This window comes from Malaclemys terrapin, chromosome 2 (genome assembly GCF_027887155.1).
Source record: "Malaclemys terrapin pileata isolate rMalTer1 chromosome 2, rMalTer1.hap1, whole genome shotgun sequence".
In the NCBI taxonomy this organism is placed as follows: domain Eukaryota; kingdom Metazoa; phylum Chordata; order Testudines; family Emydidae; genus Malaclemys; species Malaclemys terrapin.
The window spans coordinates 180202064-180218347 of NC_071506.1; the positions used below are offsets into that span (position 1 = coordinate 180202064).

Below are 16284 nucleotides of genomic sequence, written 5' to 3' on the forward strand. Positions count from 1 at the left end.
ATGGGCGAAAGCCTTTTAAACATCTAAGTAAAAACTAATATTTGTTCATAAATATAACAGTTTAAAACAATACTTGTGAGCTCAATAGAAACAAATTGTTTTTTAAAAAGGAGAATAAACTACCCACAGTAGTAAATACTACAACTCATTAGTTGATATCTGCAGGACCAGATCCTTATCCTACTTGTTATAAACAGTATGTGTCTGTATATATATATAATTTATTTGTGCATATACAACTAGGTTGTGTTGTTTTTTTGTTTTGTTTTTTTAAGTTTCATCCTGGTTACACTTTTAAAAGATGGAAATTATTGTGTTAATCCCTTTATAGATCACAGAGATTTAAGATTTTATGCTTAGACCAGACAATTGCAACACCAGTCATTTGGATGTTACATCTTAGACATTTTAATTACAGTGCACCAGTAAGCACAAGACATGCCAATTAATTAATTCTTACCTATTTTCATGTTTTTTTTGTGAAACATTATAGCATGAAAAGCGTTTTGAAATCATTGGAATGAAGGTGCTATAAAAGTGCCAAGCAATACTGTTTTTTGTTTTTTTTTTAATCCCCACAGGAAATTCATGTGTAGCTAGAACGCAAGTTCAAAAAATAAAAAATAAAAATCTTTGCTGGATTTTTTTTGTGTTCCAGATTACAATAAAATACAATATGACAATAGTTTAAATTATATGAAAAAAGATCTCTAACAAGTTTGCAAATGGATAAAAAAAGTGTCCTAACACCCATTTGTCTAGCTTTGACATTGCATTATGTAGACACATGTGAAGATGACCTGCTGTTTCTTATAAGCCTTGTTTTAATACTCAATGATATTTGCTACTGGTCAAACCTGAGTTTTTCCTTGCCTTATAGTTTTTAATGTTGTAATAAGAGAAAAATCATTCTGGGAATCAAAATAATTTTAAAACATAGTTAGAGAGATGATAACAGAGAAGTCCTGTTGATCACTGCTGTATTTTCAGGCACAAGAGAAGTAGGGCAAATTCCAAATTTTCAGTCACAGCAGTCCTTTCAAAACTGGAACAATCCCTCTTAAAACAGGATATGTACATTACAGCAGCCCACTGCTAATGGAGGCTATGGTTTCTTTGCTCCAAAACTTTCATGGTGCTGCAGTTTTAAACTTAGGGCACTACAAGGATGAAGATTTTGAATAGCTTTTCTGAGATAATCACCAGAGATTTCTCCGCTTTGTCTAAAATTCTCTCTGAACTAATACAGATTTTGCTTGAGGCAAAAATATTTTCAAAATAGAAGGAGTAATTTCAAAAGAGAGTAAAGGAGAATGGGTGTGTGTGTGGGGGGGTGTCAAAACAGAGCTCAGAGTGGAATGGTAATTGTATCCATCACCAGGAAGCCATGACTACGGCTCCATAATGCAATGTTCCTTTACTGAGCATAAGCAAGGACAATAACAAGTTGTCGGGAAGTGCTGTGGTTAATCCATAGAATCAGGTTGTCCGAACATGTTTGCATTTATCTGAACAGGAAAATCTAACACCATTATTTAAGGGAGACCAGTTCTTTAAGCAAAATTATTTATATTAATTTATTTTTCTGAAGCCATCTGATCTGGGAACCACTGGACTTAAGAGCATCAGTGTTCCAAAGCCTGGGTAAAGTTAATTTAAATAATCTTAAAAAGTTCAAAAAGCTATTTTTATTGCTATGCTTTGCAGCCATTTCATGTTTCACACAAACTGAAAAGGAGCTGAATCAGATATCTCCAATCACATCTGGAAACAGCCCCAAGATAGTGTGTGTGCTCTGCTAACTAGTACTTAAATTACGCCATTTAGAAAAAAAATAGCTGACCCTCTATCTTCCCCCAAAAAACCTGGAACGCCTTTTCTCATCTTTCCTTTTTGTATGATCTCAGTTTACTTGTAATAAACATGTTGTTTATTATCTTCATTTAAACCATGACTTTCACAAAAATACAGCAGGAATCATGAGGAATATAACATGACTGTAAATCAATAATGGACAACCCTCATCTGGCATCATCATTGTACCAATTAAGAGTGGAATTCATCTTTTCCTTTCCAGTTATACTGAGAAGATATTTAATAAAGCATTTGCGACTCACCTCTTTTGCAGTTCTGTTACCATCAGCATATGAACTCAAAACCACAGCACTTCCGACAAATTCTCGAGGCACCTCCATTGTTCCCTTTAAATTAAATCCGAATTGGTTGCACGTTTTGCTGAGCTGCTAATGCTCACCACATGCTCTTTCTTTCAAGATTAAAATGTTTTCCATTAGGTATTTCTAACACTGAACAGAAATCTGTAAAATGCCCCTCAAAGAACCTCTTCTCTTTGAGCCTCTCATTTGGGCCTGTAAATCACAATTCACAGGCCCAAATGAGAGATTCAAAGAAAAGACCTGAAACCTCTGTTAAGCCTCGATTACGAAAGGTTTTTATGGGACACTGTCTTCCCATATTTTGGAGGGCCCATTATAAATTACGAAAGTTCTCGTTTCCTGGGAGATAACTTGTTAGCCTAAGAACCCATAAATAGGGAAAGCAGTTACTGAACATCAGAAGATACTTCACAGGATCTGCAACTATTACCATAGGCCAACTGTCAGAACAGTGTACATTTACACATTCCAAACAAATGCAACATTTGTTTGAACATTCAGGTTGCATGGTTAAGCATTCAAAAGTAAGGAAATGCCAACAGTGTGGTTACATGCGGAACTTTAACTCAGCCCTCTGAGAGAATGCAATACAGTATAGTCTTTTATGACACGATCATATATGGTTTCTCAAATATATGACTTTTTCCTATGTTTATGTAACTTCCACGTCAGACCTTTTTCTTTCTTGTCCATCTACACTAATTTCTTCGTCCTTAGGTACCAGATATCTTTACTGGTTTAAAGGTTAGATTTTGTCACCAGTACACCAATCCAGGAGCAGCAAAGGGAAAGACTTGAGGCTCAGGCATTCAATGGGACTATTCACATATATAAAGTTAAACACATGCAAGAATGATTGCAGGATTAGGTTCTAATATACAACAACATATGCAACAAGTGACTGTGACCAATAATGGGAAGGAAAAGGAGCAGGGAGGATGAGGATTAGCTATGTGCTCTAACTGGTGGTTCTGAATCACTTTAAGATAAAGATATCCTCCTTGCTCAGCAAGCCTGTCTACCTAATCATTATCAGCTGACAGTTTCCCACAGGCATCACAGTACAGGTGGATCTTGAAGAGGGACTTATGGACCAATCTGGGGAGAGTATTTCACGCATAAGCAGCATCATGGAAAAAATGAAAAGGAGTAAATGAGGGATCGGGATGGTTGGGGTTAGCATTCCTAGTAAACAGAGAGGATAAAAGGGCCAATTAAGTGGAATTTTCAAAAAATTATGAGTGATTGAATACCTGGGGATAAAATGGACTCTATTTTGCAATTGCTGCTGTTCCTGCTATAATATATATAGGGGTGCTATGAGGTTAAATGCATTAATAGTTGTAAAAGCTCCACATAAATGCAAATAATTATTTTTATTGTGCATGTAAATAAAAACAATACATATATATATATAAATAAAATGTAGGAAAGAGTAATTTGGAGGATAGGAACTATAATCGTACAAATAAAATCAGTATGAACTTTAAAATCATTGTTTTGGCATATTGTAACTAGAATGTTAATCCTTATTGAATTAGCCTCTTCATTTTGATAGCAATCACACAGCCAAACAGGATGGCTGATTTAATTACATTTTGCAGTTCCTGTTACATGGAGCACTACCTCAGGCAAAGATTTGCTGTCCATCAAAACTACTATATCTTGGCAAAAAATCATTGGTTGACACACACATCTAGAGTGATGTAAAGTGATTAGTTTGTTATTATAATATTTATTTATTGAACTGTGATAGTGCTTAGAGGCTCCAATCACGGACTAGGGCTTCACTGTGCTAGTATTATACACACATATAATGAAAATGATGTCCCTGCACCAAAGAGCTTCCAATCAAAGTATATACTGAGCGATAACAGATAGATAAAAAGCAGGTATGGGGGAGCACAAAGTAACAGTGAGATAATTATTAGTGTACTAAGCAGCAAACCAAAGATCAGTTTATACCATGCAATCATAGCTTGGTATAATCATGAGCACGCTACTATACGGAGCAGAGACTTGTCCAATGACAGTGGCTAACAAAAACAGATTGGAGGCTGCCTCTCAGACATGGCTGAGGAAGATACTGCACATTACACTGGTCTACAATTTGAGAAGTCGTCTGCTTCAGAGATAAAATGTGCTATTTATTATGTATTTGGATGTGCCGAATTCAAATATGACAATTAAAACAACTGATTGGCTACTGTTCCTAAGATATTTAAGTTTTTACATTTTATGTCTATGTATATTGTGTAGATAGTAGAGTTTTAATCATAAATTGTAAACCTAGGTCTTTTCATGTGTTTATGGTTGCTTTACATGATAATATTTCACCTGTCCTATTTATGTAACACTTTAAAAATCAGCAAAGGGGTTATATAAATAAAATTTATTATGAAACAAAAGGCAAAAAACTATTATGTACATAGTTTAGTCCTATTCAGTGTCTACCCGGCGCTTCTTAGCTTGTCTCTTGTATTCATTAAATGGAGCATCTCTTGTCACTGTCCAGCAATAGTCTGCAAGCATTGATGGGCTCCATTTGCCCTGATGGCGTTTCTCCATTGTTGAAATGTCCTGGTGAAATTGCTTGTTCAGGACCAGAAGTTTCATCCTCTTCCTCGTCTGACTCAAGTGAGAATGATTCTGGTGCATCAGGAACCGGCAGTCCTTCTCCGTGGGGTACTGGGCGTATAGCTGATGGAATGTTTGGATAATGCACACTTTGTTTGTTTGTATAGCTGATGGAATGTTTGGATAATCCACTTTTTCTTCTTTGACACACCTTTCCCAACTGGAGGCACCATGCAGAAGTAACAATCGTTGGCATGATCTGTTGGCTCTCTCCAAATCATTGGCACTGCAAAAGGCATAGATTTCCTTTTCCTCTTCAACCACTGGCGAAGATTTGTTGCACAAGTGTTGCAGCATATGTGTGGGGCCCACCTCTTGTCCTGATCTCCAATTTTGCAGTCAAAATAAAGGTGATAGGCTTTCTTAACCATAGTGGTTATACTGTGCTTTTGTGATGCAAAAGTCACTTCACCACAAACATAGCAGAAGTTATCTGCACTGTTCACACAAGTACGAGGCATTTCTGCTCACTTTGGCTAAACAGAAATGTGTCCCTTTGCAAAATCAAACACTGACAAATAAGAGAGCACGACACTGTATGATTTCTAAAGCTGATATAGGGCAATTTGTTCAGCAGAGTGATGTAAGCTTCGTTATGATTGCATCATTCATGACTTCTAGGAATAACATGATGCAATTCATATCATGTATGACGCAATACCAGCTTCAGATTGCATCATTCATTGTTTTGCCTAAAAAGCAAGTACTGTCCAAACCCAGTCATAGATTTATTCATAGATCCAGTCAAAGATGTATTTTAGTCATTTCTGGTTTAAATTGAGACCCCTTCCCTTTATAACTCACTTATCCTCCGCCATTCCCAAGTCAAGGATCGTATATACTGACCAATAGCATATCTTGAAAACTAGAGCCAATCAACAATTTTAAGCATCATTTTCGTTCTCGGTGACCCAGAATTAGTAAAGTTTGACTACATTTATTTCAGAAGCATTTTGGCTGTAGAGCAGTGTTACATGGAAAGACAAAATAACAAATGGGAGAGTAAGGAAGCTGACAGAGCAGGACATGTTAGAAAACAATCAAAGAAAGAAGGCTCAGATGGTTGTGACATGCACACCATGCACACCATATCGGAGACATGTTAAGTAAGCACTGAATTGAGTACCTGAGGGAGGAAAGAGAAAGCAAAAAAGGCCAAGGATGAACGGGCAGAAGATAGTGACAGAAGATATTGAATGTACTGGCATCACTTGGAATGTAGTACCACAACTAGCGAGCAACCATAATATCTGGAGGCACCGGACTGTCTGATGTGTCAGCGGCACAGGAGGAATTAAGGTCTAAGGTATGGTATTAAGCAGAGGTCACAGCATACCAGCTGCCTGGCCACTCTCATACAGAAAAAGTAAAGTGAACGTTCAAGAAATAATGAAGAGTTCCCTTGTTCTGGTCACTGTGTTCTCTTCTTCTATTAATCTGTCACAGAAAAATGTTGGCAGTACGTAATTATTGAGTTAATTGGTGTTGCTAGGGAAAGCCCAGAATTTTGTCCATGCAATCCTGGGCACTAACTAGTCAAAAGCTGCTCTGACTGAAATCTATGTTTTGCTGGAAAAGGTGAAAGTTCTTAGCACTGTTGATGTTTTAGGCCAAATCTTGGTTTACATAGGAATTTATCAAGTAATCTTCCATATTTAAAACACACGTGCAAAAAATAATATTAGGTCACAAACAAATGAAAGCAAGGAAAATTGGATATAAGGCGTGCCAAGACACCAATGAGACTTAACCCATGGAGTATTAACTCACTGTCAACGTAATTACACCGAACAAAAATCTAAATTTGATAGAACTGAGAACAAGGCATCTGAAACTGGGCCATTTAAGGCCTGTTTCTGCTCAATTTACATTAATTGGTGCAAAACTAAGCCCATCATTTTCACTGGTTTTATGCTCTATAAACAAAAAACTGGATTAAACTACAGCAAAATTTCAGCTCACTCAAGTCTTGATTTTAAAACTGTTCATTTGTTTGATAACATTAATCATGATATGATTCAACTGGGATTAAATAAGACAGGGAAAAATAGTTATAAAAGCTATTTGTTCCTTCTTCCATCAAGTTCTTAATTTGAGCATAATGTTATGAGGCTTCCTTTGTCACAAGTTGGAGGTGGGATTGTAACTACTACTACTTCCTAAAGCTCACAAAAGATTAGTCAATACATCTGCTGGCACTAATGCCCAATGTATTGCCAAGAGAGTAGCATCCCCTAATGCAGGGAAATTTATTTTGACATTCTGAACACAAATGTTTACATATTTGACATGAAAAAGAAAAGATTTAGGGATGGAAAAAAATATTGGACAATTTATTCAAGGGAGCTTTTATTCAAAGAAAAACAAAATCTTTATTTCAGCCCTAAATGCAAATTATGATTGGGAGTCTGGCAGTGATGACAGGTTATGTGACAACAGCCCTGATGCTCTCTAGTAAAACAGCTATACTATAATGATGACTTTAAACACAGTTACATTCTAAGCACAATCCTTTGCAAGCACATTGTGAAGAAACACTATTGTAATTATAGAACAGGTGGATGGAACTAAAGAAAAGATCTGAAGCACATTTCTTATTTCATAGAACACCAGCTCAAATTGCTCTAACTCCTGGCTTCTACCCTCCTCCCCCCAAATAAAAAAAAGGTAAGATCTTTCAACCTCAGAACCTAATGCTCATATTTGGAAAAAGGTATAGCATGCAGCTGATATGGACAGATACACAAGATGAAGACAGATACTCATTGCCAATGAAACACCCTTCCTAATTTCTGAAAAGTGTAACTGACATGTACCTTTCTCAGAATGATTCCAACACTAAAAACCATTCAGCGTTCCCTATTATTTCACAGTAGCTTATAAAAAAATTAAGAAAACTACATTACAATCAGACATGGGCTGAAACAAAACCTCTGATCTGAAAACTCCAAAAACTTCAGCAGGGGGCTGGAATCTAAAATCAGATCCAGATCTTGCAGTTTGCCCCTATATTTATAATGCACCTAGCCAAAAGTGCAGATCCAAATTAAATTTTGGAGATTTAAAATTCAAGGCATCATCTATGCACAGAACATTAGGATAGCCTTTTACACTGAGGGTACATCTACACTACAGCGGGGAGTCGATTTAAGATACGCAAATTCAGCTACGTGAATAGCGTAGCTGAATTCGACGTATTGCAGCCGACTTACCCCGTTGTGAGGACGGCGGAAAAATCGACTTCTGCCGCTTTTTGTCGGCGGCGCTTACTACCACCTCCGCTGGTGGATTTAGAGCGCCGATTCGGGGATCGATTGTCGCGTCCCAATGGGACGCGATAAATCGATCCCCGAGAGGTCGATTTCTACCTGCCGATTCAGGCGGGTAGTATAGACCAGACCTGAGAGACATATTTTTGAAAATGGAAGTTAAAATGTGTACAGTAAGATACATATGTTCAAGGACATTTGGGCATGTCCACCAGATAACTGCAAATGCAAACCTAATGCTCTGACTCTTTGCATTCTGGCCAAACTAAAAATCTGACATGAGGAAATATTTTTTGTGACTCTAGGAAACATATGAAATTTTCTCTTGTGCTAATGGTCTGTTGAAAAGATACCATAGCCAGCCAGAACAAGTGTTTCTCCAAACTGTTTTTAATTTAATTCATATTTATACAATCATCCTAGTCTTGGCATCCTTGCTTCTTCTCTAATAGCAAAGCACATATGCCAAATAATAGTCCACTGTTGTTCTTCAATCAGCTAGTATAGGGGAATCTGTTTCTACATGATGCTGTCTAGAGACAGCTCTCAATGGGAGGCATTTGAGGAATTCTGTAGGTTGCTTATGTTCAGTTCAAATTCTTATAAAGGCTGTTTCAGAATGTGTCCCTAGATTAAGAAGAAAGTTTAATTGTATTTAAAGTCTGATTTCATGAACACTCAGACAACACTACAATCTTATAAATAAAGTGAATCTTTACTCAGCTTTTTTTTCCCTTTAATGAGCCTAAAAACATGTGTCACTATAGTTCTGTGTTCAGACTATGATCTCTTGAATCCAGACTAGCACAGTATGAATGGTTCAAGTGCCAAAGTAACCTATCATGGAAGAAAATGAAATGAAGGAGAGAAAAAGGAAGCTATGGAATACATTCTTTTTTATGAACCCAAGCCACTTACAATGTCCTGGTATGACAACATTAGTGCACTTTGTATTAGCGTCTACTACTAAGGTCCATTTAAATGAGTTGCTGTGCAGCAGATTGGTTTATAAAATTCCCTTTGCAATGCACTGACTTCGCCATAGGCAATGTACCATAGGGTAACTTCATTCGTGCCACGTTAGTACTATGTGGACATTTTAAGATACACATTAACTTGTTTCAGTTGGCTTTTCTTAGGACAGCAATATTCTAACCAGAGTACTTCCAAAATCGTGACAGTGATAATGACAGTCTGCATGGCCAAGATCCACAATATGCAGAAAGATAAATATTACAGGCTATTAAAATACAGTAGTTAGCTGTCAGCCAGCAATTTCTCACCTCCTCTTCTCAACCCAGTAAGCATAATCTAGGGGGTATGTACAAATGTTGTTGATACATGGATCGTGCAAGCACTTTTAAGTATCTGCACCACAGCTTTACCATCACAGCTAGTTTAGTGTACAACACCAAAATCTCCATTGTGCTTCTTAAACTTCTACAGCAGGGGTCTCAAACTCAATTTACCTTAGGGCCAGTGTCAGTCCTCAAATCCTCCCAGTGGGCCAATGATGTCACTGAAGATGGTGTTCAGAAAAGAAAACGTTGATATTGTATTTTTTATTTCAAATTTCTTAGAAATAATAAAACTGTCGTACAACTTTATACAATTCTTTGCCTGCCAGAGATTTCTTAGCTTTGCCAGACACCTGGCAATGCTTCAGTTCTGTCAGTTTGTTGATGTTTGGACTCAGTGACTGAGCAGATGAAACCTTCAGGACTGCAACAAGGTGTGCATCAGATAGTTGTGTTCAGTATTTTGACTTTGACTTGTTTATATTCATTGTGGAAAAAAGTGACGCTGCCTCCATAGCTGACTCTGCCCGGCAACTAGTGATGGTATCTCTGTCCCTCTCCCCCAGCCAATGGGAGCTGTGGGGGGCGGCACCTGCAGCAGACAGAGCCGGCAGCATGGCTGCATGCGTCTCTCCTCCACAGGCCGCAGTGGGGAGGCTCTCGGGCTGCAGATAGCCTGCGGGCCGGGACTTTGAGACCTCTGTTCTACAGATTACTTCCCCTCAATCATACATGGGCCAAACCCTCTTCATTTTATGTTCGAAACTTTTTTATTAAGGCAAAGTTACAATAAAAGGTTAACATATTACATTGTATATTACCCTTTCAGGAACAGGTTAATATTCAAAGAACCTGGCTAAAGATTCTGGCTTGCTGACTGTGGAGCCCTCCTCCTCTGAGTATGCTAAAAAGGGTCACCAAATTTCTAAATACCTCTTTTTGGCGCTTCTCTTGCATAGGTACTTGATGTGAAAACTTTTCCATTACGAGGATAGTCCATATTTTACTATGTCACAATTCCCTGGAGGATAAGTCACAGATCTCCAATAATGTGCAATACAAAGCAACACAATAAAAAAGAAATTAATTTGTCATTCTGTTTAACTGTAGATCTTTTTAGTAGAGCATTAAGTAAGCAGGTCAGGGAGATCTCTAGGAAGACAACAAAATGTCAGAAGATGAATGTCTTTAATAATTTCTTCCCTAAGCTGTCTAGTTTCTGGACAAAACCATCATGTGTGCTACTATCTTCCCCTTTTCTCCACACCCCTCCAACAAAGCACTTCCCTAGTAGCAAAAATATGATTGATCTTATCTGGAGTCAAAAGACATTTATACAAATATTCTTTATGAGCTACACAAATCGAAGATGTATATCTGCCTTGCCATATAGAGACCCTCTAATCCAGATAAATTTATTTGTCCAAATCCCTTTCCCATCTTAGTTATTTTCTTATCAACACCCTTTTCAATCAAAATTGCATATAAGTTAGAAATTAAACCTTTTTCCAGCTTGCACCTGGGTCAATTCCTCAAATGTGGTTAAAGGTTTAGATACAGTCATCCTGTATCCAGAGTTCAAAAGAAAAGGTTTGACTTGTAAATACTGAAAATACGGGACCTTTATATTAGTAACATTATTACATATCCCTTGGTATGTTTCAAATCAGGATCCAGGAACAGCTGTCCAAATTGAGTAATGTCAGCTCTTACCCACAATGCTTAGTCACTTTGATATTTCCTAGAGATAAATCCCTGATTATTAATGAAAGTAGAGCGCTCTTCACTTTACCTATACAACAATCCCACTGAAATCAGTGGGAGGTATTTTTTTTTCCAAGGAGGGTGAGAAAGATATGGCCTATTCATTTTAACTTTGTAGAAAGCAAGCCTATCTCATCATATTCCTCAAACTCGTATCCCAGAGTACTCTCTGTTTTGTCATTTCGAACCTCACTTACCAATGCAGACGTGGACTCTCACTGAGAGCTGTGTCCTCAGAATTATACTGTGCTTCTTGCCCCTCCTGGGAAAAAAGAGGAAAACTTGATGTGAGTATTGAAACCACAAAGAGTTCTCTAAAAGCTTAGTCTTATCTAATATCACTACAAATACCACATGAAAGGAGCTCCAAGCAATGATGCAGGGTTTTTCCCCTTCATAAAAATATTATTTATTATTTGTGTTATTGTAGTTCCCGGGAATCCCAATCATGGAGCAAGACCCCATGATTCAAAATGTTGTACCTATGCCTTTTATAGTCAAGCATTAAAAAAGACAATGCTAAATTTAAGGTTGTATATGCAATCTTTACTCTGTCCATTCCTTCTGCATATGCATTTTGATGGGTCTTTAAGTACATGCCATTTCTATATCAATATGTACCATTTTTCCTACAAGCTTAAGGAGGCCTTCCTCATTCCTTAAGGACTATGCTGCATTCTTGCCTTACTGACACAGCACAGGAGTAAGGCTACACCTCCCCGCATCTGCTGTACTAACTGGACAGACTTATGCGGATCTTCAGTCTGCTCTAAAGTATAGTCCCTGATCTCTGGATACTCTACCTTCCAAGAAAGTGGCCGGGAAGTGGACAGAGCTTGGGCTTTGCACACCCACACGCACACCATTCAACAGCCAGAATAGCTGGCCAGATGCAAGGCCGGAAGTAAGTTGTACCCTTTCAAGGCCTAGAGTAACTTATTCCCTTACCACCAGCACCACCCCCACACTGCCTCCGGAGCAACAGAAGAGCAGGGGTGGGATAGGACTGTACCTCAACAGGGCATTTGGGGAACAATGGCTCTCAGGACTTCTTCAGGACTGTACCCGAGGTCACATTCTAGCCTTAATCTTTCCACTGTGCATACAAGTTAGCCACAAGCTCACATACTACACAGTCTGCCTTAGCTGCACAATTTACCATCTTAGTGAGAAATTTCTGTGCAAAGTCTTCTGCCAATACACATATTGCAATTTTTAGTGGGTCACAACTCAATCAGATCAAAACCACTTTTCATCAGACGATACAGTGGCTCTGCTCTTCAACAAGGAATACTATCAAGCCATATTTCAACTTCCTTTCCATAGCTGTTTCAGCAAAACAGTTGTGAATTTTATTTTAAACAAGAGTAAAAAAGTATTTTTTCACTCTCCCAGTACAATTTGCCAGAGAAAAATCCACATTCAGACAAATGCCAGGCCTGCAAAAATTAAGAATTAGTATGCAAGTGGCTGAAAACTGAGGTTAGAATGAATTGCTTATGTACTAGTAACTGAAGAATTCACTGCCACTCTTACAATAATACATTTTCTTACGGTTTATATCAAACCTTTAAATTACACTGGTTTTCAAATGCTCTCTCTTTACAGTGGTATAAAACAAAATTTCAAAATACATCTCTACCTCGATAGAACGCTGTCCTTGGGAACCAAAAAATCTAACCGCGTTATAGGTGAAACTGCGTTATATTGGACCTGCTTTGATCCACCTGAATGCGCAGCCCCGCCCCTCCCCCCACCCCTCCAGAGCACTGCTTTACTGCGTTATAGCTGAATTAGTGTTATATCGGGTCACGTTATATCGAGGTAACGGTGTATAAAAGCTCTTTTAAGACTACTAGATTTGCAGGTCTTTTGAAATTCCAAACACTAACATACTATTCCCTCACATGTATTCTGTATAGTATGGATATTAACCTGTTTTCTGGACAAATTCCAATTTTGGTAATGACAATCTGTGTACCTACATTACTCCTGAAATTTCAACCGGACACAATATCCTTCTGCGTTTTATGGCCTGTGCTCTGTCTACAGCTGCCCTTTTCCAGCACAAAAGTGCAATGACTCGTGTGAAATATCTAATTCACAAAGTGCTTTGGGATCCTTTCAAATAAAAAGTGGCAAATTAATGTGAGATATTCATTTTAGTACCACTCATTGACATATGATTCTATGCACCAGATTTGCACTGTAGTCTTACTATGGTGTATCCCAGCATGATGGCTCTTCTAACGGTGAAAAAATGTGTCTTCTATGCTCCTTCTTCTGCACTATTATTAATACTTTGACGTAATGGATGACCTTTCCCTTCTGAAGAGAGCAGGATGGTTTGGTGATTCTAGCTTGGGATGTGGAAGTCAGAGGTTCAATTCTCTGCTCCACTACAGGTCTCCTCGGTAATTGTGGGCATGTCACGTAGTCTTTCTGTGCCACAGATCACCACCTGTAAAACTAAGATAATAGCACTGCCCTACCTCAGAAGGATGGGGTGAAGACAAATGCGTTGAAGACTGAGGTGCCCAGATACTACGCTAATGGAGCCAGGTAAGTACTTAAGATAGACAGACAGAAAGGATAGTCATGAGAACAAAAAAAAACAAACAAACAAACAAACAGTGAACTCAGGTAATGAATGCTCAAGATAATCATGGAGATTTATTCTTTCCTTTCTCTGAAACATGCCATTTTAAACCAGGCCAGCTGTAGAATTTATAAGCTTTCTCTGTTCACCACGCAGAGGGTCAGAAAACACATCACCAAAAATTAAAAAACTGAAATGTGGCAATAAATGCTGCCAACCAAATGGATTTCTAAACACAAATTGCTTCTTTGCCTTCAATCAGTGGTTAGCCTATTGGATGAAGTTTCAAAAAAAGGGCAATTTGCTATTGAAAGGAAACCATAGCTGCCCTTTCTGTTTGTCATGATCTTATTCTACAGGCAGTCACTGGGATTAAAGGGAAACTGGTCATCAGGTTAATTATTACCAGCCATGTTGGTGACACCAGTACATGGAGATACTGCTATTTGGTTTTCACTTAAATGCCAGAAAACAACAACAATTTCATTCTTGATTCCTCTAATATTGTAAGTTAGCAATTAGGTATAGTAAAGGGAGTCTTCTTCCTTTTCTCTCAGTTCTAACATTCTTGATCAGTTCCTTATCATTGTATCCCTCCCAGTTCTGCCCTTCTCAAGATAAAGAGTCTTTTAAAAACCTTTCTAACATATAAAATATCACCTACCTAGTAAACTTCCAGATCAAAATGGCATTAAAGAAAACTTACTATGCATAATGATGCTTTATTAATCAAAAGTATCTGTTTATTTTACTGTCAAATGCAAAACTCCCAGAACTCCCCACACAAGACATCTATGGAAGTGTGAATGGATTTCAGTCTGGGTAATGCATCATAATCAAAAATGTCTACTAAGACTGGACTGCAGAATCTTTATAATTGGAGATGATGTGTTCAACAGTCAGATTCTGGTACAAGTTGTGTTAACTCTGACCTGTAAGTCATTGAGACACAACAAATATGGACCCCCACAAAGAGAGTTACACTTCAGAGTATAACTTCATTTTAAACAAATAGCTAAGGAGCTGGGATAGTTTAGTGAGAGGATCACCATCATCGGAGGACCTTTGTCAATTCTGTTTTTAATTCTTCTGAGGTTAGACTGAGTAAATGCCATACAGTTCACTAATGATATTACCCTTTTTAAATCACTTTGAGACCTACTTGTACACAGAGCTGTATTAGTATTATGTTATGGTAAAGTAAAAGCTAAATCATGGCATGGGTCCTGGTTGTTAAGCACAACTTAACATAATTTCAGAAACTAATACAATTGGCATTTAAAGATGGGAACTTTTCTACTATTTAATTATATACATTTCCTCACCCTGGGTTTGTCACCGTTATCCTTTTCTTTTCTGCTAATTATTATATTTGTGTTTAATAGATTGTGAAGAAAAAAATATTCCAACTTCTGTACCTAATAGTTCATGTAATAGAGAAATTAAGCTCAGTGTTTATTATCACAATCATGTACCAAGAAAAAAAATTGCCATAAATACAAGACTGTATTTTTCTGTAGAAGATAAAATGAAGTTTATTCCAGGATAAATAAACGTACTCTACTAGATGTATATTTTAACAGCAGCAAAAGGAATATACAACATTACAAGCAAACCAAGTGGCTTCTCCCATAAATATTTTCTCTCAAGCAACGCGAAATCTGAGTTCACTAGCTCCAGTAAATGCTTAATGTAAACTATAATTAGATATGACAGTATCATATGAAATATGAAGGTCATTTGAATTCAATACAATAATGAAGACTTACATTTATGGGGCACCACAAATAACACATTAACAGTATTCCTTTTGTAGGAACAATATACACTACTTGAGATGTTGATTTTTTAATGGCTATATGTAAGTGGCTAAAGCAGTATGAAAAGTAGCATTTTATCCAATGTGTACATCATGCTTTGAAGCCAAGAAATATAATGGATGACCTTCCAACTTTCTGCTCTATGATCAAGTATCTACTTCATGACTTCTTTGACCCACTATGTCCCTCTGTGCACATCCAACCCTCATTGGAATCCATGGAAGGCGAAAACACTCCTGAAAATTCTTCATGTTTGAGACCTTTGGACAGAAGGTGTAATCTAAGCATGAAGTAGCATTGTTATCCTTTCATTGACAGTCACAGGTCAAGAAAAGAGAAAACTGATACAGTATGTATTCAATAGAGCTGCTGATCCTTTAACTTAATACTAAGTGTGTATTAATTCAAGGCTGGGAGAAATTCAAAACACCCAGTCATCAAAAGAAAAAAAATATATAAACTCCAATCCAGTAAAGCACTTAAGCATGAGCACAACTTTAAATGCATCAGTAGTCCCAAACATCTTGATATTTACATGCCTAAAGCTACTCACAGGTTTCAATGCTTTGCTGGATCTGGGCCATAGCATAAAAAGAGCATCTACTTGAATTGACAGTGTATGTAACACTCTTAAATCTTTAGTCCATAGGTAGCCTTACTATTAAAACTTTAAAAGGTAACAAACAAGTAAACACCAGTTATTTCCATAAAATATACTAA

General features: G+C 37.5%; 1 protein-coding gene across 12 annotated transcripts in view; it reads right to left on the reverse strand.

Moving 5' to 3' along the window:
- Positions 1 to 16284, reverse strand: part of FHOD3 (formin homology 2 domain containing 3) — a 655003-nt gene that overhangs the window by 547589 nt on the left and 91130 nt on the right. For all 12 annotated transcript variants that reach the window (XM_054018872.1, XM_054018870.1, XM_054018871.1 and 9 more), the window contains exon 3: positions 11343 to 11407. In XM_054018872.1, coding sequence (XP_053874847.1) covers positions 11343 to 11407 — 65 coding nt within the window. The remainder of the gene's footprint in view (positions 1 to 11342; positions 11408 to 16284) is intronic.